This window comes from Cupressus sempervirens, chromosome 3 (assembly GCF_028749045.1).
Source record: "Cupressus sempervirens isolate cs-2001-9-10 chromosome 3, ASM2874904v1, whole genome shotgun sequence".
NCBI classification, from domain to species: Eukaryota; Viridiplantae; Streptophyta; class Pinopsida; order Cupressales; family Cupressaceae; genus Cupressus; species Cupressus sempervirens.
The window spans coordinates 229241239-229268082 of record NC_143120.1 but is presented as its reverse complement, the minus strand read 5'-3'; the positions used below and the strand labels follow the sequence as shown (position 1 = coordinate 229268082).

The following is a 26844-nucleotide window of genomic DNA, read 5'->3' as shown; positions in this document are numbered from 1 at the left end:
CCATAGATGGAATGCTAATGTAGGTGTCGAAAAAGTTGCAGACCTGAGTAGACACCGTAGAGGGGCTGGTGGCGGATCATGATTACTGGATGATATGCTTAGACAACTTGCTAATCCTTGATGCAGAGGATCTTGTAACCATACACAAGCCTAGCCTGGAAAGTGCCAGGCCAACTGATGGTGGAAACCAAAATGCTCTAGCTCCCTCGAACTAATCATTACCTTGTTCAGAATGACAAGTGTCATACTCTTCTACTTTTAGTTTCTCTTTCTACCTTCTCTTTACCATAATCTTTATAACAACCCGAAGACAAAGGGTCTATATATGTAACAATTTGATAATTAATGAAGGATCGACAGATTTTTGTGTCAAGTTTCCCCCTGTGGTTGAGACAACTAAGTGAGACTCAAAAGTTTTCATCAAGATTATTGTTCATCACATGTGTTTTTGGAGAATCAATGTACTATCAAACTGCGAGTTATAAATTTTTCAATGTGTTGTCGGAATTAATGGCTTTGGTGATTTGAGCATTGTCGTAGTTTTATATGCATCTGTATTCCCCTGTTCTATAGTTGCATGTTTCATTTTGTGTTTGGTAATTGAGACACGACTAAACTGTAAGATCAATTAAGTTCAATGTGTTGTTGAGCGGTAATGATTTTGAGTAATCTGAGAGTTATTGTGGCTTCAGTTGTATCTCCATTTCCTTTGCTCGTGATTGCATCTAGGAGTAGGATTGCATAATCATTCGTTAGTTGGGTAGATGCATGCAAGAGTAGACTTAGAAGTCATAGTACTGAAAAGGGGTTTTGTTGTGTTTGTGGTCGTGGGAACAATTGGACCGTGAATCCAAATCTGGCCTAGGTCTTTCGTGTTTGCCGGAAACCTGGTATTAGACTCTTTTGCTCTTTGGTTAAGAGTATACCCCCCATCATTAGAGTAGGATTCAAGACAAAATTCATTGCATATCATTCTAGAAGGGAGTTGATAAACCAAAATACGCTTCCCACCAAAATACGCTTCCCATCTGTTGGCTCCAAGTTGTTTTTTCACTCGTTGGGTCAAAAAGAGTCAACTTTCTGTTAAGAAAAGAGGAGAGAACTATCTATCAACCAACAATATGCAAATGCTTATGTGAACAAGATGAAGTAAGGCATTTTTGCCTCTTGATAGCTATGTTTTGCTACGAAAAGGCTAGAGTGGTGATTTCATATGCATTTTCATCCTCCAAAATACATGCATTTTGGTACAAACAGACCACTTGGGGATTCTCTTTGTAAAAATGGACTCAAACAAGGAGCAATTTTGCTCTCCATAGCTGCATTTTGGATCATCAAGGGCATCTACAAGCAAAATTGGTGATTCCAGCTTGTTACTCATCCTTTACAAGATGTGTATGACCATGTAGACACCATTTTTGGTTGTCTTTACATATTGGCATCTCTTCAAACATTTCTAGGTTTGAATGATTCAATCTAGTTGCTATATATGTGCATTTTAATTCTTTATTATGCAACACTTGTCAAGCAACTTATCTTGACTCAAATGGGCATTGGTTTCAAGAGGATTGAGTCGAGATTTATTGTCTATATAATCTTCTTCTAGCACTCTTTTTCTAAATCTGAAAATCTCTTGGATTTGATTTAAATTTTGCTCAAAGATTTCAAAAGACTTATCTTGTTTTTGGCTTAGTTGCCGATTCATGAAACGAATCCGATTTGGGCACGCGAATCGGATCCTTGGATTTGGGATTTTTTTTTTTCCAATAATGATTCGTAGAGGATTCGTGTGTGTGTGTGTATATATATATATATATATATATATATATATATATATATATATATATATATATATATATATATATATATATATATAACTAAGAGAAATTATTTCATAGTATGAATCTATGATTCTAGTATGCATCTATGAATCTAGTATACTTGATAATTGATCTATTTTCATGATTATAAAGAAAATCAGAACATTCACATTCATGATTTTATGTTTTCGTAATTTATCAATAATTATTACATGCATTCATTCTTTGTATTTAGAAATCAAGATCAAAGCTTTATTTTACGAATATTATCATCCTTTTTATTTATTGTCAATTTTACACAGGCAAAGGTGATGGGTACACATTTGAAGAAGTTGAAAAATGTCATTTTTTTCTTTTCTAATTACATTTTGCCTATATCCTAGGAAACAGTAATGAGAATGTGAAATTGCAAACATTTATGAATAGAAAATCTATGGAACTTAACATCACTTTCAGCACAGAAGATTTTTCTTTGGGTGCTGAAATTTTTTATTTTGAATATATTTTTGTTTGCCTTGCTAATATCTAGGCTGAGACCCTCAGATAATGGCTACACCTTAAGAATATTAGGGTAGAGCTGGGGAAATGTGTCATCCATCTAGTGGTACACCTTACTCTAAACAGTTTGCAACACTCATCTCATGTTATGTATGTAATCAAACAACTTTATTGGACTATGGCTACCAGCCTTTGGGTGGATAGGAGACCTCTCCCAAATCCTATCCATAGTCACAGGAGGCAAAAGAGATTGAGTCAGACATACCTGAGATATGACCCATATGAAAATTCTTAAAAGCAGGTTCATCCTTGGAACCTGCCAAACCCTGCAACATAGATTTTGTGTTCATCTTTTGAAATTTTCAGATATAAAATTAATAGAGGAAGTTTTCTCATACAGTTTTCTCAATTTTCAGACATAGGGTTTCAACTTTCAACCCAAGTTTTGCACCAACAGCTAACTGCAACTGGGTTCACAACAGGATTACTGAGATCCATCTTGTAACCAGAACTACACAGCAGAAAGATACAAGGAAATACAATGATATAATCAGCATTGTTCCACCTTTAACCCTCAGGTTGCTTTCCCTTGGGTTCTGTTCCCGACCTTGTATAGCCATGGATTCGTGCTTGGATCCTTGAGGATACGAGCAGGATCGTTGATTCTGCCTGTGGATCCATCAGGATCCTTGGGCCACAGATCCTAACGAATGCACAGGCAGGATCACGGACCCTGCTCGGATCCTCACGGATCCACATGCGAATCTGGATCCGAATTGGTCCCGAATCCGGATCCAGGGTCTGATTCACGAATCTGGTAACTAAGGTTTTTGGTGAAGAGAGGTAAGCTTTCTTGTGCTTATTTTAGCGCTGTTATGTATATTGATAAATGAAATTCTTTCTTTTAATTTTCAGATTTGCAGTTTTGTTTATATGTCGATCCTTCTTTCTTCCATCTTAATTTTTCTTTGTTGCATATGCAAGTGCTTCATCTTGCTTGCATGTGCAGTCAGGATTAAAATCCCCGTTCTATGAATGAAGTATACAAGAAAAACAATCTTTTTGTTCAATCATGCAAATGCATCTCGAAAACCTACTTTCATGCACTTCAAATCCCTTTCCATACTTATTTCACCGCTGTCATGGGACTTAAACTTCTCGTTGGTAGTTGCTTACTAGTTCACTTGTAATGGTTATTCAAACTTCCATTTATTTCCTACATTCCTCCATCATAAAGCTTGCTATTGGCATATGCAATCCCCTTTGGAAACCCATTTTTGGTTTTTCCCACCATACAAATAGCTTATTTTAGCCCAAATCCATTCATCTCTTCACTATCGTCAATTTTTTTAATCCTACCTCTTATTAGCAACATTCTGAAATGCATACTTGTGCAAACAAAAACATGCAATGAATCCATCCCATGATGATTTTCTCACCTTGTGGAATTTTCATGCAATAGTTATTCACTCTCGCAAGATTGCCATGTTAGAAGAAGCCGCATCAATCAAAGGTAAAGAGAAAAAGAAGATAAAGTATCGAGATGATCAGTATCATAATTCCATTTCTCCTTCACAGGTTACCTCATATCGTGAAGAGATAAAGACATCGATATCTCTCACACGGATATAGAAGATTTTCTAGAAAGAGCGGATGTCGCAGTGTCAGAAGACATGTTTACATCGAGTAGAGTAACATTGACATGGTCTTGACTTTTCTCTTGCCTACTCTAGAACCAGAGTTCATGTCTACGTGTTCGAGAAATTTTGATCATCCGTTCATAACCACGAGAGGTCAAGACGGAAACACTATCATAAGTCTCGATCTAGGGACTATTGATAGGATTTTTCAAGTTCCATCTGCTCCACTGGTTACAAATACTTGAAAGCAAAAAGCCTTGGATAGGTGGAGTTGTAATATTCCCCTAATTGATCTCTTAGAATTTTGGGACTATTTACTTAAAACTTATATTTCAAGAAACTTATTCCTTTAAAATGAACTGATATTGTTATGGGAATCTGAATCTCTCTAATAAGAATACAATATTCTGATATAGTTCTTGATAATGTTACAACTACCATATAGTGGAAGTTCCCTTGCTCATCCAAGATTGACTTGACATTCCAAATGATTTTGTCTCAAGTCAGGTTTGATGATGACTCATGTAAATTAGCATCGATCTAATAAGGATTGCGTTGATCTCAATATTGATCATAATGTGGTAAGGAATGGTTATATTAGATAGCTATGCCTGAATATCCCTTTCCTTAAAAGTCTTAATTGCGACTTAATGGGTCTTGTAAATTAATGAGTTCTTGATTGATTTATTGGTAATTGATTAACTTGTTGTTTGTATGTCTTACGAAACTTATAAAGGATGAATATTCAAATCTTGGTAATTCAATTTCATTGTACCGCATTATCATTCCCTATTAAAATCCTTGCAATATGGTCTAGACAAGTACCATAGATTTCCCATGCTATTTCTCATCATTTTCTTTGATCTCTTCAATATTTACTCTGTGCTTTCCCCCTAGAAATTGAACGATGCCTTCTTGATTATATTCTTCACATCTCCTTCAAATATAACTGTCTTCCTATACAATTACTTCAAAGTTTCAAACCGACTTTCGCTGCATAATTTTTTCACATTCTTCACTTGGTCTGCAATGTCGTTCATCTTTATTATGATCTAAATTGTTTTTCGAAACTTTTTTATTAACTCATTCTCATTTATTCCCACATAGTGATGATAGTTTATTCTTAATGCAACAAACTCTAGAAACCATTCTTTTGCACTAAGGTATGTAAGTGCTGAATTGTATTCTATAATATGGATATCATATTGCTTATTAGTTCAACTTTATCCCTAGGGTGATGTCCTAATTGTATATCTCATTTTCTTTTTGGATGCCTGGTGATTGTAGAGAAAGGAAGCCCACTATATATATATAGTGCTTCCTCCCCTTATGTATAATCCATGTCTTTCCTTGTTCTCGCTACTAATGAATAAGTTCTTGGTATTATATCAAATCAAATGAATCCGTTGACGATTCTTGCAATTTTAGGTTCAGTAATTTGATAATCTTCTATAACTAATCAATAGTCTCTAATGAATGTGCTAAAGACTTTATGGCTACTTTGAATGTATATGCTTATCTTCAACCTTCATTTGTATGGATCGAAGAGTTGGTCTTCATTTGACTTGGCACATACTAGACAAGTTCCTCCTCCACTATGTAGTTTTTCTGGCACAAAAAATATGAGAAATGCTTTCTGGATAAACTATTTGCTACGTCTCACACAATGCTCTAATATGAAATTGTTATATTTATTTTGTGAGTATCTGCAATATGTTTCTGTCTTCCCCTCATTATCTCCTTTTGTATTCGAGCTTTCCCTCTATGAATAGAGGCAACCGGTAGATATAAGCTTTTAATTAACTCCGTTAAATATTATAATTATAATTGATTAATTAATATTATATCAACCTATTAATTTATATTTAATTATCTTATCATTTTATTCATTCATTACTATTCATTAATATGTAATATTTTATGTTTACTATTCTTGTATATTTATTTTATAATTATATTCTAATTTCTAACATATTATTTAATATGTTATTACTATATATTATCAATTATTATTGTCTCTATATATTAATTATTTTATTCCTAATTATTATATTAATAAATACTATATTATTGTCAATTATTACTAAACAATATCAATTAATAATCATAGTATCTTATTATTTTTATTTTTTTATTAATTAATTTTAATTATTAATTACTAAATAGTATTTAGGAACGGGGACATTATAGGAATGGAGATAGTGCATATTGTGTTAAGTACATTAATGACAATTGGTTGATTAAGAAAAGGCCTAACCTCACGAGATGGCCAAAGGGTGCGTGCTGTACAAAATCCAAGGAGATCAATGATCTCATCACTTTGCTTAGTTGCACAAGAGGACTTAAGGGATCCAACACTTTTGAACCTTGGAGTACAAATACATCTCTCTAATTGTCAAATACAAACAAAAAAAGATATTTTGGAGAGAGATGATTAGCGATATCCTCTATGTCATGTCCCCTTTTTAGTGATATGTTATTTTTCAGTGAATTTGCCTATCATGGACTCTCGTAGGCAGATGATTTTGGTGAGAAAGTCATTCTGATGATTATTTGGGGATTGGATGGTGGTCTTATTTGCTCTTGGAGAGATGGGGTTTATCATATTTTTATTTTATGTGTTATGTGGGGCCAAAATATTATAATTTTGAGTTGAGTTGCACTTTTTATTTTATAAAATTACTTTTTATATAAAAGTGCATTATGCGGAAATTTCATAAGAATATTTTGTGGATACTTCTAGAAGTTCTTAGTAGCATCTTAGGAAAGTGAATAAATAGAGTGCTTGGCCTCTCATTTGGACATCCTATGACTTGAGTTTACACTACTTTTCTCTTTGAGCATTTGTGGCGCCATCTTGGTCTACAGATTGTCATTTGATCATTAGGAACGGAGTCTCCTAAGGATTTGCATAACTGAGTAGGTGAAATATCCTTTGAAGGGTTGCACTTTGGAAGTGGTATTCAACTACTTCAAGTTGGGCTCATTTGGACATTTCTAGTAGGGTTCGATTTTCAGCTTGGACATACATTTTTGCTCATATCTCACTGTTGGCTGGGAGTTTGATTTTTATTTTCTAGGAGAATTTTTTTTGGAGCCTGGCAATTATTTCCATATCGTTTTCAGTATCTTTCAGCCCAGCATTTATTTTTGCCAAGTGTTGTACTAGTCTGTACATGTACGACTGTACCTGCAAGCCGTAGGGTCAGTAAGTTTGAAGGCAGGTTGGAGTTGCATTTTCATCATTTCATCTTCGGCATTCAGTCTCCAACATTGCTCAATCCAGGTTCTTTCATTTTAGTTTGTAGTTGCAAGAAATTCTCAGTTGCACTCAGCCAGTGAGGGTTGGTTTGTAATGTGCCATGTTGTATTGCTTTGAGTTGAAAATCACATATCATATGTAAAAGCATTTGGTTATCATTGAATAAATATATTGGCACTATTTTATATCAGCTATTTGAGTAGATTTGTTGCACAACAATTTCCTTTATTCAGCATTTTACTTTCAGCAGTGTATTTAGTTTGCATGTTAAGTGTTTGATGAAATTTCACAGTTTAGTATTAGTGGTTATTAGTAGCCTATTGGCAAGGGCCATTACATTGGTATGAGAGCTTGCTTGAAAAGTGTTTGACAAAATGTCGAACAACTGAACTAGAGCAGATTTTGGTATTTGAAGAAGTTATAATCTGTTGGGGATATTACATTGGTATCAGAGCGGTGTTCTTGACATCCTTTTGGGTAAAGAATCTTTATGCATTCTTCAGCTTTTGGGTATCACAAGTATTATACATGTAGGAGAGCAGCACCTAAAAGTGAGCAGGAATTCAGAGATATACTTACTATGGGTGAAAGATAGTCACAGAGTCCACCTAGATCCCCCAGGACTGATGAGCATGAAGCTAGAAACTTCTTCTGAGCTATGGTTACTGGGCAGTAGGAAATAGTTCAGTCTATACGTGCATTGACTACTATGATGGAAAGAGTTGCTCAGCCGAGGAACCAGGAACAGGGTAGGGGGACACCAGAGCAGGATAATAGGAGTGTAGGAGGGTCACAGGGTGCTTCTAGGCACAGGTCATGGACTACAAACAGGCCTACACGTCCTACATTCCTTAGAGAGGCGACCCAGGAGGCAGTAGAGGACGATATGCCAGAGGACTTTTAGGATGATCTTCGAGCTGTAGATGCAGAATGACAGGCACTACCTCCACATGTTCGTGAGTTGCTAAATTTTGATTGCTACCTAAGTCAGAGAAGAGAGCACATGAGGAGTAGCAGGCAGAATTGGAGGCCTAGAGGAGGTCAGGATAGTGAATTGCAGCGAGCTGCTAACAATCTCACTTTACCGTCTTTTGACGGCAGTGGACAGATGACAGCACAAGCCTGGATCCATAAGTTAGCTACATTCCTAGCATTGAGGCCTATGTCAGAGACGGATGCTATCAGGTATGCCACTTTGCATTTAGAGGGTGCAACACACGATTGGTGGTCACATGGTATGGTCACATTGCAACATAATCAGGTGACATCCTATTAGGATTTTGTGGATAGGTTGGTAGAGCACTTTGATAAGAAAGACCTAGAGGTCTTCTTCCGTGATCTTGCACAGCTGAGACAAATAGACAGTTTGGAGGTCTACATTAGTGAGTTTCAGAGATTACTAGTGATGGTGTAGGATGTGTCGGAGAGGAGGTTGGTTATACTATTCACATAGGGGTTCTCTGAACCTCTAAAGGGGTGGATCAAGGCATTCGATCCCCCTTCATTATAGGAGGCTATGAGGAAGGCATGGAGCATGGAGCTCACAACACCCTCCAACAGGTTCACCTCCAGTAGCACTTCTTCATTCAAGGACAATAAGAAGTTTGATAAAAACAAGGGCAAAAAAGGTGACACCAAGGGTAAGTCTACTGCACCTTTGGATATGGAGACACTGAATGACTTGCGTAGGAAGAAGCTATGTTTTTACTGCAAGGGTCCCTACGATAGAGATCATGATTGTCCTATGAGGCCTAAGGGGAAGGCCAATAGGGTTATGTGGGCTTACTACGAGGGTTCAGATTTTGATAATTCTGGACGTGAGGTTGATCATAGTGATGCAGAGCTTGAGGCAGAAGCAGAAGCTCCAGAGACTAAGGAGGAGGCCGAGTTGCACTTTCAAGAGGCACGCTTGTCTGGCATTCAATAGGAAGGATCTTTTAGACTGCGTGGTGTTCTACTAGGGCAAAGAGTTATTACTTTGGTTGATACAGGTGCTACACACAATTTCGTTGATGCACGTTTTGTTAAACATCGTGGAATTATGACTGAGGAGTTTGAGGGACTACGAGTACAACTTGCTGATGGTTACACTCTTAAGTGTAACAAGATGGTAAGAAATTTGCCCTTACGCCTGAACAACTATGAGTTCAAGGCGGACTACCATGTTGTCAACATGGGTGATTTGGATATTGTTCTTGGGATGGAGTGGTTGTGCTCATTGGAAGAGGTCACCTTAAGATTGAAGGACATGAAGATTAAGTTTGAAGAGGATGGGAAGCAACACATTTTGAGAGCCATTAGGAATGGAGACATCTGGACTATTTCCTTCAGATGGCTGAAGAGGTTAACCAGACATGATGACATTGAGTGGGCAGCCGTACCTACACAGGAGGTACAACATAAGACAGAGTATCACCCAGACATATAGAGGTTGAGAGTGAAGTATGATAGAGTCTTCAGTGACATTCCACCTAGCAGACCACCAGATAGAGGTATTGAGCACATCATTGAGTTGGAGGAGGGTGCTACACCGGTGATGATTACACCATACAGGCATCCTAAGAGGTTCAAGGATGAGATCGAGAAAACCATCAAGGAGCTTCTTGCGATGGGTCACATCAGGCTTAGCAAGTCTACTTTTGCTTCTTCGGTTGTGTTGGTGAAGAAAAAGGATGGTACATTAAGGATGTGCATTGATTATAGGGTATTGAACAAAAGGACAATCAAGAACAGAAACCCCATTCCACGGATTGATGAGTTGATTGATGAGCTTCACGGTGCATGTTACTTCACGAAGATTGATTTAAGATCTGGCTACCATCAGATCAGAGTTAGAGAGAAAGATATTGAGAAGACTGTCTTCAGATGTCATTGTGGGCATTTTGAGTTTGTGGTCATGCCATTAGGGCTGACCAGTGTGCTAGCTACTCTTTAGTCCACCATGAACAAGGTCTTCCGTCACCAGTTGAGGAAGTATGTGTTAGTCTTCTTTGATGATTTTCTGATTTACAATCGGACTTGGCAGGAGCACATGGAGCACTTGGAGATAGTTTTGGGGATCCTGCAATTGGAGTCCTTGTACGCTAAGGAGTCCAAATGTGATTTGGGCATGACAAAGCTATTGTATTTGGGTCACATCATTAGTGTAGAGGGAGTAAGGATGGATCCTGATAAGATTTGTGCTATTGTGGATTGGCCTACTCCAGAGAACCTGACACTGTTGAGAGGGTTTCTTGGGTTGTGTGGTTTCTACTATAGATTTGTTAGTGGGTATTTACGCCATGCAACTCCTATGACAAATTTGCTGAAGAAGGGAGCCTTCGTTTGGACACTTGAGGCACAAGCTTGCTTTGAGAGATTCAAGGAGATCATGACTACATGCCCTGTGTTAGCATTACCTGACTTTTCGAAGCCGTTTGAGCTTCAGTGTGATGCATCTGGAGAGGGTATTGGTGCTGTTCTGATGCAGGACAAGCACCCCATTGCATTTGAGAGTAGGAAGCTCTGTGGGCTAAAGAGATCATTTAGTATGTATGACAAGGAGGTGTTGGCTATTATGCATGCATTGGCTAAATTCAGGCACTAACTAGTGGGTGGTAAGTTTTGCATTAAAACTGATCACAATAGTTTGAGACATTTCCTTGGACAAAGAGATCTCAATGACAGGCAACAAAAGTGGGTTAGTAAACTGTAGGCTTATGATTTTGACATCTCCTATGTGAAAGGGACTCAAAATGTGGTAGCAGATGCATTGTCACGTAGACCACATCTAAGTGCAATGATTCAGACATCAGAAGATTGGAGGCACTTGATCATTGCTAAGTATGCTAGAGATTCATGGGCATCTGGGATTGTTGATGGGACAGTTGTTGATACTAGGTATACACTTGTGGATGATTTGATTACCTAAAAGAACAGGATATTCTTAGTCCCAAGATCGAGGGTGAAGCGTATTGTTATGAGAACACTTAATGACTCACCTACAGCTGGACATCCTGGATACTTCAAAACGTACAGACAGGTATGCGAGCGATTCACATGGAAGGGGCTCAAGGCAGATGTGTTGCAGTATGTTAGAGAGTGCCCTATTTGCCAACAGAACCAACAAGAGCACACCTTTCCAGCAGGACTCCTACAACCACTTCCCATCCCTGACAGGAAGTGGGAGTGCATATTCATGGATTTCATTACGGGCTTGCCTAAGGCCCAAGGGCGAGATTGCATCTATGTGGTGGCAGACAGGTTGACGAAGTATGCACACTTCCTTCCCATTACTACTAACACGACTGTGCAGGTAGCTGAAGTCTTTTTCAGGGAGATTTTCAGACTACATGGGATACCCCAGAGCATAGTGAGTGACAGGGACAATAGGTTCTTGAGTCATTTTTGGCAGGAGGTGTTCTGTTTATGTGGCATTGAGCTCACACCTAGCACCAGTTACCATCTGCAGAGTGATGGGCAAACAGAGATAGTAAATAAGTGGGTGGAGGGATATTTGAGGAACTACATGGCTGGTCAGGAGAAAGCATTTTATGTGAGTATTGCTATAATACTACCTATCACATGTCTATTCAGATGACTCCTTTTAGAGCACTATATGGCTATAATACACCGAGCTTTGTTGATTTTCTTATGAGTGATGTTAGAGTTCCTCGTGTTGGGGATTTGCTTCAGGAGGGTAAGGACATTATTGATACTCTCAGAGATAATATTGCCAGAGCTCAGAATCAACATAAGCAGTATGCAAACTAAAAGAGGACAGAGAGGAGTTTTGAGGTTGGTGACATGGTTTACCTCATGCTGCAGCCTTACCGACAGTCTACTCTCAAGAAGAGGGGGTCAGAGAAGCTGAAGCCTAGATGCTATGGCCCTTTCAAGATTATTAGGCAGATAGGTGAGATGGCTTATGAGCTTGAGCTTCCAACAGACAACAGGGTGTACAATGTTTGCCATGTGTCACGGCTCAAGAAGGCGTTGGGTCAGCATGTTGTGCCTTCAGCAGTTCTTCCTCCATTGGATGATGAGGGGAAATTGGTTCTTGTTCTTGAGTACATCATTGACAACAGAAAGAGACAGCTCTGTAGGAGGACTATCAGAGAGTACTTGGGGAAGTGGATAGATTTACCTGAGGAGGATGCCACATGGGAGGGAGAAGATATTTTGCAACATCTCGCTTTGAGATTGCTTGAGGGCAAGCAATTTCAGGAGGGGCGGACTGTCATGTCCCCTTTTTAGTGACATGTTATTTTTCAGTGAATTTTCCTATCGTGGACTTTTGTAGGTAGATGATTTTGGTGAGAGAGTCATTCTGATGATTATTTGGGGATTGGATGGTCTTATTTGCTCTTGGAGAGATGGGGTTTATCATATTTTTATTTTATGTGTTATGTGGGGCCAAAATATAATAATTTTGAGTTGAGTTGCACTTTTTATTTTATAAAGTTAATTTTTATATAAAAGTGCATTATACAAGAATTTCATAAGAATATTTTATGGATACTTCTAGAAGTTCTTAGTAGCTTCTTAGGAAAGTGAATAACTAGAGTGCTTGGCCTCTCATTTGGACATCCTATGACTTGAGTTTACACTATTTTTCTGTTTGAGCATTTGTGGCACCATCTTGGTGTGCAGATTGTCATTTGATCATTAGGAACGAAGTCTCCTAAGGATTTGCATAACTGAGGAGATGAAATATCCTTTGAAGGGTTGCACTTTGGAAGTGGTATTCGGCTACTTCAAGTTGGGCTCATTTAGACATTTCCAGCAGGGTTCGATTTTCAGCCTGGACATACATTTTTGCTCATATCTCACTGTTGGCTGGGAGTTTGATTTTTATTTTCTGGGAGAATTTTCCTTGGAGCCTGGCGATTATTTCCATAGCATTTTCGGCACCTTTCAGCCTAGCATTTATTTTTGCCAGGTGTCGTACCAGTTCGTACATTTATGGCTGTACCTACAGGTCGTACGGTCAGCAAGTTTGAGGGCAGGTTGGAGTTGCATTTTCATCATTTCGTCTTCGGCATTCAGTCTCCAACATTGTTCAATCCAGGTTCTTTCATTTCAGTTTGTAGTTGCAAGAAATTCTCAGTTGCATTCAGCAAGTGAGGGTTTGTTTATAATGTGCCATGTTGTATTGCTTTGAGTTGAAAATCGTATATGTAAAAGCATTTGGTTATCATTGAATAAATATATTGGCACTATTTTATATCAGCTATTTGAGTAGATTTGTTGCATAACAATTTCCTTTATTCAGCATTTTACTTTCAGCAGTGTATTTAGTTTGCATGTCAAGTGTTTGATGAAATTTCACAGTTCAGTATTAGTGGTTATTTGTAGCCTATTGGCAAGGGCCATTACAGTGGTATGAGAGCTCGCTTGAAAAGTGTATGACAAAATGTTGAACAACTGAACTAGAGCAGATTTTGGTATTTGAAGAAGTTATAATCTGTTAGGGATATTACACTCTATGAGCAATTATCCTAGGTCTCTACCATTGAGACATTCTATATGTGCTCCTATTTGGTGTACATTGCTACTTCCCTAGGATCTTTTTTTTTGTCTTTCCACTGAGGGAGAAATGACACTTGTGCTTGTCTGGGAGTACTATAATCAATTGCCTTTGAGAGCCAGCTATATATATTATAAGAGAGTACAAGATGCTCTTTATGAGCATTATATGTGCTTATTTGACAAGGAGCTTTTGAGGAAGCTTATATCCAATGAAGCATGGAATAAAGTGAATGAGTATGGTTGCCTGTTCTTGTAGTTCCCCAACTTCACATATCTGTGAGTTGGGTATTTAAGAGGTGAATGATATATATTGCCATGGTATCCTACCAACAAGATCATATTGATGGAGTTGGCGAGACCAGAGTTGGCATAATCGCCGAATAATCGGCGAGTTTCTACTAATCGCCGAGTTTTTGGGACTGGCGAGTTTTTCCCAAATTTAATCGCAAGAAAAAATCGCCGAGTTTTTGCAAAAAATCGGCGAGTTTTTCAGAAAAAAATTGTTTTTTTTTTTTAAAATTTTTTTTTTTGTTAAAAACAAAAGGCAAAAAGCCTATATATATTATGTAAGATAGAGAGTTACAATATGCTAGTAGAGCTAGGAAGAGGAAAATGTGATTGTAATGATGTTTTTACTTCTAATTTGACACAAATTATTTACTATTATGTTTCCCGCCATCAGCATTCAGAATCAGAATGTGATTTTGTACCCACTATGCATTTATATATATCTAAACTCCTGCTTCTTTCTTTTGTGTTCTCTATAATGAACTCATTAGATGCATCTTCTCATTGAAATTTGCAAAAAAATGTATTTTGAATTAAATTTTAGCCGTTTTTTTAGGTTTCCGAGTTTTCCCGAGTTTTTTTTTTAAATGGCCGAGTTTTTCCCGATTAAACTTTTGGGGGGCTCGGCGAGTTTTTGGATTTGGCGAGTTTTCCAACTATGGGCGAGACAACTCATGAGAGTACAAGCATACCGATCCACATTGCATAGACCAAGAGTGGGGATTTCCTCACGAAATTCATCAAGGATTGGTGGAACTCTTTGGACACAGTGCCCAAGGCAAAAAAACATGGAGTTTGAACTCCAAAGGGTCACCTTGAAGAAGTTCATGGCCAACAGTCGTTTTGATTGGAGAGGTCTCAATGACAAGATGAGGAGGTAGTACACACATGCACATCCTCTCGAGGACCTGTGGATTGATTTGCATACTGATATAGACATTTGAAGGTTGGACTATTACAGGCTAACCATTAAGCAAATAATTGGCTTCAAGCTTGCAGAAATCCCTGTTGGGGTTGAAGATGGTAGAATCCTTGATATGGATTACACAAGACATAATGTCAAAAGCTCGCCCATTCTTCCACCTACTTGGTCATCCAAGGAAAGTACGTCTATTTGAGATTGGTTTCAATCAATCCTTACCAATACCAAAATTTGGTTAAAACGAAGAGGCCTTAAATGTATCAAGATCTAGCCAAGCAAAGACTTTAATTCTGCTGGTTTGATTGGTTTAAGGTTGGAAGTTAATGGCAAGGGTAAGGATGGTACACCAGCCTCATCCTCAGAGCCTCTAGCTTTATCCATTCCAAAACTTACTATCAAAGGAGGTAAGGCTACAGAAGGGTCTTTGAGGTGAAGACCATGAAACCTCAGAAGATCCAAATTGATTCCATTGATGATGAGATGCCACCGAAACCTACAAAGTCTATTCCTACAATGACTCCTCTTGTGGATGCATCAGTTGGAACAACACTTCTTGACTTTGCGCCTGTGTCAGATGAGTCACCCGATTCACTTTAGGACACAACTATGGATGCATTCTCCATAGAACAGACACTTCTGGTGGACTCAGCCATGATAACACTAACTTTGCTCATCTCCTCAGTTGCTCTTGTAATCATGTTAGAGGATCTGTACAAAAGTTATGAGAGTATTTGATGCATACTCCTTGACTATTCCCTTTATGTTGGTTCCTTCCATGGTGTTGCTGGACACTACCCCATCACAATTTGAGCAGTTCTTAGCTCAAGTCGCTCATAGCAGTCCTACTCCTGTGGCCATTTAGATGAAGACTCCTCCCATTGTGATCACAATTGCACAAGTAGGTTCATCTTCCTTCTCTTTGCCTCCATGGCTAAGTGCAATAACACAAAAGAGGAAGAAGGAAGAAATCTCACCTGAAGACTTTGACTTCAAACAAGTTTCTAGACCCAAGGCCCAAAGAGAAAAAAAAGAAAAAGCAGTTTTGAGGGTTGTGGTAGGGAATGATGAAGTCAAGTATGCTGAGGCAGCTGAGCCTCTAGTTGACAAATCTATGGAGGAGATGCAATCCACAAATTACAAGTTCACTAGAATTGAACTTGGAAAACAATTATGTCTGAGTTGTCAACAAGATGTACATGATGTGCTCAACATGCTCACACAAAAGAATGATAAACTGTGGGAAATGAAGAACAAGTGGGAGAACACACAACTTCTGGATACCATAGAAAAGATGAAGAACTCTTCTTTGTCAGCCGATCTTGTTTCTTTTGAGCATGTTGTATGGGTGGAACTTAAGGCAAAGAACTTGGATGAATGGAGCAGCCACATAGAATCACAAGGTGTGTAGGTGATTTGAGATGTGTACTGAGTGCTGAAGCATAGATGAAATACAACAACTGCACTAAATGAGGAGCTTCTCTTGTCATTCAATCATGAAACCAGTATATTGGATGGAGATTTAAAAGTTTGGAGAAGGATCACCGAGGTTGACCTCCTTGTCTTGTGTGAATATGAAGTCGTCTCTTCTATAAAGTTGCACTATGATTCTTTACATCTAATGCTTAACAAGGAACAAGTCATGCAAGGGCTGGTGCTTGAGATCAAAGCGACAATAGAACAAGGTAATAGCCAAGAGAGCATTATCAGTAAATGTTTTCAAGAATTGTCATGTAAAATCACTGCTGAAAATGGTGAGTTAGTCAATGAAGAAGACATTCTAACCAAGTTCACAGAAACTGTTCATCGGCTTGAGGCGGATGACTTCAATTTCAGCATTACAGACACACTGGCAAGCTGGAAGTCTTCATTGGGTACTTTGCAGAATAATCTGAGAGAATGCAACAGTGTTATTTTAGAAGGTGGAAGCACACTTCAAAACATGATCATTATTGAACATCATACTAATGAACTAGCTGCTATAGCTATATGAGTCTCTGCAGAAGCTTAGGAAACTCATTGATACTCGGTGAAGACATCTTTCAAATATCTTAGACACTTATTTTCCGTTCTTTCTAGAATAGGTGTAGTTTTTTCTGACAGATTGCATGTAGAAGCAAAAAGCTTAGTAAATACAGGAAAATATATGACTGTATAGTCACTTCATGCAATCAGGTTGCAAGTGCATTAGGCATTGGAACATTGAATAAGTCATAGTTTGTTGTTGAGGGTTCCTCTTTTCTCTCTCCCTTTCCCTATATAATGGAGAGAGCTCATTATATATGATCCATCTTTTGTTTCAGGCAAGGAAGCCATGCTTGGAAATCTTGTATTTTGAAAACTGTGTTTGATAGTACACTTTTCAGAACTGAATAAAGGAAGCAAGATTTTCCAAACTTTGTGTTGCAAGTCTTGAGATTGAGTAATGTTTTCTTATCTTGCATCAGTTAATCATTCTTGAGTTCATTTACTAGCTTCTCTCGTGTGAATTATTTGAACATTCAGTTTAATTTCTTGAAGATTTTGTGCTTCAAGGAAAGACATTGCGATAGTTAAATGGTGGGTGCAATTATTGAGAGTTAAAGACTTTGAGCTCAACTTTGAGTATTTTATTTCGATTTTCAGATAATCAGTAAGAGACTTTGCGCCTTGCTCTTATTTTGGTTATTTCTCAAATTAAATTAATCACAAGAGACTTTGGGCCCTTGTTCTACCAAATATACTTATAACTGCTGTTTTAGGAGTTGTTCTTAAGTCAGCCACTGACCCACCAATAGTACTGTAGTAGTAGATTCTTTTTGTTAAGTTTGAACTTGTTGCTTTTTGCATATCATTCTTGAAAAAAGAGGAATTGATAAAGAGAAAACCCATTTTGTAAACTCAGTTAAGCCTCTATTGAAGCCACCTATGGTAAGAAGGGACCCTCCCCTATTGCTGAGAGTAGAGATTTATCTCACTAAATCATTGCCTAAAGTTACAATTTTGTAAGTGTAATAACCCTCTTCTGTTATGCTTCTATACATTTGACATTTCAACAAACACTTGGCAGACAACCCAATTATCATTGAATATATGGTATTCAAAATTCCAAACACGGTATTGGAAAATGCAATAGTTGTTCACAAATTCAGTTAAGCTTAGCCTTATACATTGCTCAAATAAATATCAGGCACTAGTATATAAATCTGCCATGTGAATATGCACATTTAAATCTGAAACAACAAATGGCTCACAATAAATTCTGAATTTATTCATTAGCTTAGCATGCTTTAGACAATTCCCACTTGCAATCACATAAAGATTTTATCACCAGCAAAACCACAAATGGCCAGCATGAGAAATCCAAATTACAAATTACCAGAAATCAGAGATATAAATTACCAAACTCTTCAAGATAGAATTGCCCTCTCAACCATAGTCAATATGGTAAGAGAAGACACTGAATTATTCCAACCAACAATTGCTCCTCAGCCACAGGAAATACAGTACGAGAAGTCACCATGAAAATCTCATAATTCACAAGAAACCAATCTTCACTGTACTTCAGCAATGGTGCAAAAATCTCAAATCAAATTCTTCTACCTTAGCAAGGGATTTGAAAATCGGAACCTTAGAAAACCCACAAAGGCAACAAAGGCAAATAAATATTCAAGCGTGCTTTTGTCAACAAATGAGCTTGTATTTATAACCTCCAGATTCCCCTTTGTTGCCAAAATGTAACTTCACTTAGGAAGCTTCACCACACAACATTAATTAGAAGCTTCCATTAGATTCTCTCACTTGACTTGGCTTAACTAATTAATAAATGACTCTTTCCACTGATAACTCAATCTTCAACTTAAGTAAAAATATAAAGTTAAATTATAACTTTATAATAAGCCATTTAATTATTTAATAATAACTTGGCCACTAAAAATATAATAACTCCAAAAATACTCATTATTTAAATATGCTGTCTATAATAGGAGTAATACCTATTATTTCTCCATGTGACCAAATGCACTTTCCAAAAATAGAAAGGGTCCATCTCGATCAACACCAACTTACCACAAATAGTTAGTACACAAAACTAAGCCCAAATGAAGTCCAATCTGAGCCAAATGAAGACCAACCTGTAGCTTACCGAATTGTGGAGAAGATAAGACACTCCCAAGTCAAGCCACTGCCTTAGAAGACTCTCTATCCACAATAATTAGCCTACGAGGATCACATTAATAGGCTAATCCATGAAACTTTGATACTGACAAAAATGGGGACATTACAGTAAGGTTTAGTCTTAGTGACTTACAAAACGTTTAGCCAACAATGCTGCTGAATTTAGAAGACAAATTGTATAAAAATGACTTTGGCATCCTTATGCATTGATTGTAATAGTTGTCTAATGAGAAATCTTAGATTTCTTATGTGGGTTGGTTTAGTGACTTTGTTAGCCATCTCACATCTGCATAGCTGAAGCTTTTGATAAAACTTTACATTAACCACTTTTTGCTCCAAACAATTTGTTTATGTTATCCCAGATTTTCTTGGATGAGTTCTCTATATCTGCAACTGTAAATCTAATTTTATAATTGTACAGTTAAATGAAAGTTGCAGTTTAGTATCATATAATTCATAAAATTTTGTCTCTGCAGATTCAAATTATGGAAGCAGGAGGTTACAAAGGAACAATTCTGAACATTGGATCTGCATCAGGGCTTTATCCAGCTTACAACATGGCTACATATGCAGCTTCGAAAGGTTTCTAATGTCTTCAAATGCTTGTTTTCTTATATATCACAATGATAAATATATATGCTACATAACTAGAAATGTGCAGTTGCTGGGATAAATGTCTTACTAATGACAATCTCAGAGAATCTGTATACTCCTGTTGGAAGTATGTACTAAAGGTGATACTTGGAACTTTAAAAAAAAAGTTAATAAGACCTTTATTCTAATCAGATTCTTTTGCTCCCACAGTGCTACCTTAACTTTTATAAATAAGGCTTGAGCAGTTTTCCTCTTTATGTACATCTGAAGTCCATGCTCATATCCATTGCTATCAATTAAGCCAAATTGTTGTCTTAGATTTAGTGGTAAATGTTTCTATCTTGTAGGTGGCGTGGTTTTGTTTACAAGGTCACTTGCTAATTTCAAACGCAAAGGAATCCGTGTGAATGTTTTGTGTCCAGAGGTGAGCCTGTTTGCTCCAATTGATGAATGTTGGTTACTTTCATAACATGTGAAATATATATGGACTCTTCAGTTATGCTTTTAATCCTTCAGTATGGAACGTTTTTCTTTAGGTAGTTTTGTTTTTCTCTTCTACTACAGAGTGTTATTTATTTGGTATCATAATTTTCTTTTTTCACCTTTCCTATTAAATGAGTTCTGCAGTTCATAGGTAAAAAACTCAGATTTGAAAGGTCTAAGATTTGATTCAGCAAAAAAAAAGTATAAACTGGAAAAATTTCTGAACAATAGAAAAGCAAATATTTATTAAATAATCTTAAAAAATATGCATAAAACTGAATTTAGAGAATTGATAAATAGTTTTTCATTCATAAAAATTTCAATACACATAATCATGTCATATGGTCATAAACTACAATTATTAGTGTGTTGTATGATTAGATACATAATTATATCTTGTGCTGCTATATGCCTTGCATTTTGCCACTGCTCTTAACTTAAAGTAGAGAAAGCATTGGCCTCTCATATAACCTTGACATTTTGTGAAATATCCTTTCTACAGATCCATGCAAGATGATTTTTGTAAAGGCCAACTTGCAAATTGGTTTTCTATGTATTCTGATTCCTATGTTTCAATTTTGACTTTGACCCACAAATGAAGAAAATTCTGAATTTTTTAGGAGTTTTATGTTTTTTCTACTTTTTTGGGATTTTGTAGGTTTTTTTGTTCCAATTGCCCCCATCTATTGATGTTGTTTGGGCTGACAGTCCCTTCTGTAAGAACTCTCTCCAGGTTCTAACTCTGCTAGACTACTAATTAGATATATAACTGATTTTTGAAATAAATAAGCATTTCCTTGAATTGAAAAAAAAATGTTGCCAAGCAAGATAATAACTTTGCATAAAAAGGAAATTATGAAACTAATTTCCAAAGCATCGAACCATATGCTTTCATTGTTGAGAGAAACCAAATAAAATACAAGAAATTATTTATTAAATTCTAAAATTAAATTGCAGCTAATTAGGAACCTGGCATCAAATTGCTCTACCTTGAATTTGCTAAGTGACATCTCTGAACTATTTGCAAAGCCCTCTAAACCCTACGCACTGCTTGTAGATGATTGGCGGCTGTCTATAATTCCTAAATTCTTGTAAGAGACTTTGTCATGTCCCCTTTTCAATTCTCGTACCTGGCGACAGGATTAATCTATCTCCACATCCGGATAGATTAACGGTATGAATTAATAAGATGTCTACCAGTCACATCGGAGGGTTATTTCATATATTCCAGTATTTTATTAAAGTTACTTTATGATTATTAAGTCATTTACTTTATAAAGTGACTACAGGACAAAAATGTGTTTAATCCCACATTCCTTCTACGTAGTGTTTGGGACAAAATTCGAGGTTATAAAAAGGGAGTTGCATTGGGATTTACAACATACAAGAATTTTATGAATTTACCATTTGGAGTATTGGTTGCTTAAGTGTGACTGAGATATTTCGAGGACGAAAACCCTTGGGAATTAGAAGGTGGACGTAGCCCCAGACTTCTTAATTAAAATCTATATCAGAGTTTCAGAAGTTCAGTTGGTTAATATCAGTGTTGTGGGAAGTTTTCACATCTGCATAAGCACTCAGGTTAAACGTCTTACCTTCCTCACAACTTTCAGTTAGCTAGTTCAGCGTGTGGAATTTCAGTGTTTTGGGCGTGGGTTTTAATAGCACCAGTTTCACGTATGGGCTTTGACGTGGAGTTAAGATAGTCTAGCAGCCATGAAACCTTCACTAGCGGCATTTCTAATGCGTCTCAGGAAGCCACAGGACAGGAAGTAAGAAGTCGCGAGGGCATCAGTTCTAGTTCAGGTGGGTCAGAAGTCATTCGCATTTGGTCTTACCTTAGTCGGCCGGCAGAATAACGCGAAGGACAGTGGGTACTAGCACAGGATTTGGTTGGAGATAAACATTTCTTCAGCGGCAACCTTTCCACCTTGTTTCGCATAAAGAGAACAGTCAGGACAGGGCTGGCAACGTGGTTGGGTGTGTGCAGCATTTAAATTTAGAACCAACCAAACCAGAGGAAGCATCCAGTACAAGCAGGTCTGTTATTCTCGTTTTCCTGCACTTCTAGACTTTCCATTTGTATTGTTGGGATTATATTCTGAGCAAGGGGTGATTTTATTTTGTTCACTGTTTAATGGACTGAGTTTAAATCTGACATTCAATTTCAGTCTGAATCTTTATTTGGTTTTCCATAACTGTCTACTGTTCAATTCAACCCTTAACATATAAACTTATCAATGCTTTGGAAGTCTTTGAAAACCTTGGTACATGAAGTATTTGGTACTTGTATAACAATTGTTTGATGATATGTCCCAGTTTCCATACCTAACTCTGTGGTTGGAATTAGACAAGTTTATTGCACAACTGTTTGACAAAAATTCCATCAGCATAAATGTTAATTTTTCTGAGCAGATTAAGCAAAGTTTGTTATAGTTGTATCAGAGCATATTCAGACTGCTTATGAACTGTTTGATTTAATGCCAAATACTAAACATTCAGTGTTTCTGAGAAAAAATTAAGTGCAGAATATTACAGACTTTAAAACAGTTGCCGAGTCATCTTTTCACAACCAAGGTCCAACATGGGAATGAAAAATCTGGGTCTTGCCATTGGTTCTAGAATCTTTACCTTCTTACCATGACTAGGATCTTACCATGACTAGGATCCGTGTCGTCATGTAGCCCACCTGGGCTGTCCACAATCAGCTGTAATACCCTTCTTAGTACATTGTCATTATAAGGTGTAACTGGTGCTCTGATACTGATAATTTCGCTAAGGCACGCAATGACGATTAATCTCACATCGTCTCTCGGATGCTTCATCAGCTTCTGTTGGAATAAGGCAATCACCGACGGCTGCAAAGCCCAATTCAACACCTTCTAATCAGACTCGTCTATCTTGGTTAAACATGAATCCAATTTTTCCAATTTTGGAAGGACACAATCCACAGACTCCAATTACCATCCCATGATGTACAATCCATTTCCAAGCTCGGTTTCTTTTCGCAGGTCTCTTAGCTGATCACCAATAAAGGTGTTATTGAATTCCCTTGAGAATACTCCGTTTTTCAGAATTTCCATTGTTTTTTGGTATCACCGAAAGAACACCTATTCTCAAGGTAAATCTGCCTTGTGATTTGGCCTACTGCTTCATCAAAATCTGTTATAACCTATAACAGTCACAAGAATCTTGCCCATCCCGGGACTCTATGGCTGAATTTCACAATGCATTAGTATTCAGCAATTTCATCAAACAGTTTACATTTATTCATCATTTAGACATTTTTGCAAAGATGCAATTGGTTTTAACTTCATTTTTCAACTAGTTGAGAGATGCCTTTTGAAGCTTATTCAATTTTTCAGAAACATATGACATTAACTACAGAGTTTTACTCCAACATTTGGAAGAGAATGGAGTTCATAATCTGCACACAATAATTCATGATATTATTCTGTAGCAGCAATCTCTGCAATGAATTTGCTATACTAAAATATGAATATTAATGCCCACAAAATAACAGCAGTTGAAGGAATCTTGAGTGTTGTGATTTCTTTCTGGGGTTAGCTACTGTTGTTTTCCCAACTGAAAGTATAATGGCTGAAACTACAAGATTTCAGAAAGTTTTAAGACTCCTGGTTAACATCTGCTCGTTCTATGCTTTCAAGGTCTCATGCATGAGCTGTAGGCATATCATGTGGAAGTTCCTCAACAATTCTGAAGCCTATATCTGTACTGCTCTCAGAAGTCTCAGGCTTGGATTTCTGTATACCAACTCCCCATGCTACAAGGGGTATATCTGTATTTGTAAGATGACCATCTCAATGACTTCTTTTGCACTCAGTCCATGATCTGCATAAAATGTATGGAATCTGATTATCTTTGAAGCACTCCCCAACATAAAAAAATTAGATCCTTATAGTCCTAAAATCTTCTGCTTCCCATATCCTTATGGTAGCTGAGTATTTAAGTGAGGCTTGTGGAGTATTTAATAATTTCAAATAGCCAAACCTTTGTTCGAAGACCACTATATTGTTCGAGCCAACCAAAGTTTGATTGTTGCTGAAAATTCAGAGCCAATTGAAGATATCGAGCCTACTGTAAAATACAAACCGCTCCTGCCAATTTTTCCTCATTAACATTGCAAATTTTTCCCATCCAATAAGCCAGATTGAAAATATACATTGGTATGTAAAATAACATGCCAGTCTCTAGCAGTTTGATATCGAAGATATTTCTACCCTCGCAATCAGCTCAGCATGTATGAGCACAACAGGTGATGTGAGTTTGGTTACCATGAGTCTGTCTCTGCCTGACTGCATTCTTCTTTCAGAAGTTTACTCGAATGCCTTCTTAGGTCTAGTCCCAAAAACAACTCTATATCCTCAACAAAATTTGTTGATACAACACAGTTGTGCCAGTGCACATGAAGACTTAAATGCTGCAATGAACTGCCGTGTCCAAACCAATCTTCTGCTTGCTAGCAACTTATGTACTTTCCTGCACCCCCCAGATAACATCTACTCCCAGATTGAAACTAAATGCTTTTTGTCACTAATGATTATGGCTCAAAATGTAATGGCACACCTGCTATTACACACAAACAACTCTACTGCAGATGTTGACCAATATTCTGCACTGTGCAAAAGAGCTTCTCCCATTCTCCAGTATCACCTATATCCATATATATTCAATGCAAAAATTTCCAGCGAGCCGCCAGGATATAGTGCCGATATAGCTTGTTCGGAAATGATTTCTTGAAGGTCAAACTTAACGTCTTCCTTTCACAAACATTAATCACACCATATATATACTTTTTTAGCACACACATTATGTTGTAACTTTCACTTTGGTAAAATCAATTTAAACATCTCTTGAAGCAACTTAACATTTAATTAGTTCCTCCAATAAAATTTACGCACATAGAGGTTCCCTCAAAGTGAATTATTAAATCTGTAACTTGTGCAAATATTATTATCGCCAGCCAAAGTGGACAGCACGACAACTTTAATTTAAGAATAGTTTAATAATCTCCTGATGTCATCGGCAGAAAGAAGTCCCTCATCATAAAAATTTAGTGGCTTTAAAATGATTGCCTCAAATCATATTTTCTAATCCCTAACTCTGAAATAAACATTAGCATCCTAAAATATATCATTCACCCTGATATATTATATCTTAAAGTTTCTTTCTTTATTTTTGTGTTCCTGATTGCACCTTAGAGGGGAAAGAAATTGATTCAGCACATATTTCACAGTGACCTTATAATATAAATAGATCCATAATATTATTCGCAAATAATATCATGATAATAGATAAACGTCTATTATTAGTTAATTGTAATCTATTTGTAGTCTATTGTAAATATTAAAATGTTTCTAATATTAAGTTACCTATAGTTATCTGTTAGCTTTTTTAGCTTTCTTTTATCTAGAATAGAATTTTTCTATTATTTACGATCGTTTCCTAAGGAAACATCATTTCATTCTTTTGTATATAATGACCTCTTGGTCTCTGTTAATAACAAGCAAGTATTTTATCAATTACTTCGTAATATTGTATCAGAGCCAATACTTTAAATGTTTTGAATTTATAAATTCTTTTGAAATTATTTGCTCAAATTTTTCGAAATAATTTTCACATTTTTTATCAATAGCCCGTCTAGGGTTTTCATTCTTAGAAACTTGCTTCATCATACCTAGTTTCAGTTAGGGTTTGTGGATCTCTGCAAAATCGTGATTGTTTTGTTTCTGGCTCTTGACCGAAAAAACATCTGCAACTTGCGATTTCATTGTTACTATAACAATCGTGACTTCAAGTTAGTGCTTTCTCTATAAACCATAGGCGTCCATTATAACATCGTTGAAGGAGCTTCATGTGACTGCAAAATCGCGTTGCGTGATCTCCTGTGCCATTTTATGCAGACATATTCGGTGCCGTGTTTTTTGTAGTCCTTGGAGGTTTCTTGGTGTCATTTTTGTTTGATCCAGCCTACTCGCCCCTCTATATCAAAATCGTCCATTTTCGGGTATTTTTTACCAGCAATCGACCATTTTCTCTGCAACTTCGACCTCCATAGCCGTCGACTAGGATTTTCTTTGAAACCCTAATTTTTTGACCTAGAAATTTTTTTCTGATTACAGACATTTGGTGGGTTTTTCAAGAGCTCAACTAAGTTGTCATCCATTTTTTCTGGGTGCCTCGATTTTCATGCCACAATTTTTGAGCCAGTAGATCTAGAAATTGACAACATATTCTTTCTGGGTTTTTCGAGCTCTCTTCAGGGTCATCCTTCAATTTTTTTGGGTCTTCCATTTTTTGCCTCGAAGAACGTGCCTCTACAGATTTTCACTTTTTTTTATTGAAAAATGCGTCATGACATCTTTGATAAACATTCTGCTCAAGCACAACTCAAAATTCAATGGTCGAAATTATGGCACTTGGAAGTAGTGGATCATAGCAATCTTTGAATATTGGAATACCGATCAAATTGTTTTGGGGGTTACGAAGTGTTTGACTGGTCCTGGTAGTGATTAGGATACATGGGATTTGAATAATCAAGAGGTGGTAATGCTTCTCAAATTATCCGTGGCTGATGATCAACCTTCTCAAATTCCATCCGGCAAGACAGTTGCCGAGTTATGGACACATCTCAAAGGTCTTCATGAGACTTCT

General features: G+C 37.0%; 1 protein-coding gene across 3 annotated transcripts in view; it reads left to right on the top strand.

Annotated features, from left to right (window-relative positions):
• Positions 1–26844, top strand: part of NQR (ARP protein (REF)) — a 297015-nt gene that overhangs the window by 37423 nt on the left and 232748 nt on the right. For all 3 annotated transcript variants that reach the window (XM_089819174.1, XM_089819172.1, XM_089819173.1), the window contains exons 4-5: positions 19569–19674; positions 20034–20110. In XM_089819174.1, the coding sequence (XP_089675300.1) occupies positions 19569–19674; positions 20034–20110 (183 nt within the window). The remainder of the gene's footprint in view (positions 1–19568; positions 19675–20033; positions 20111–26844) is intronic.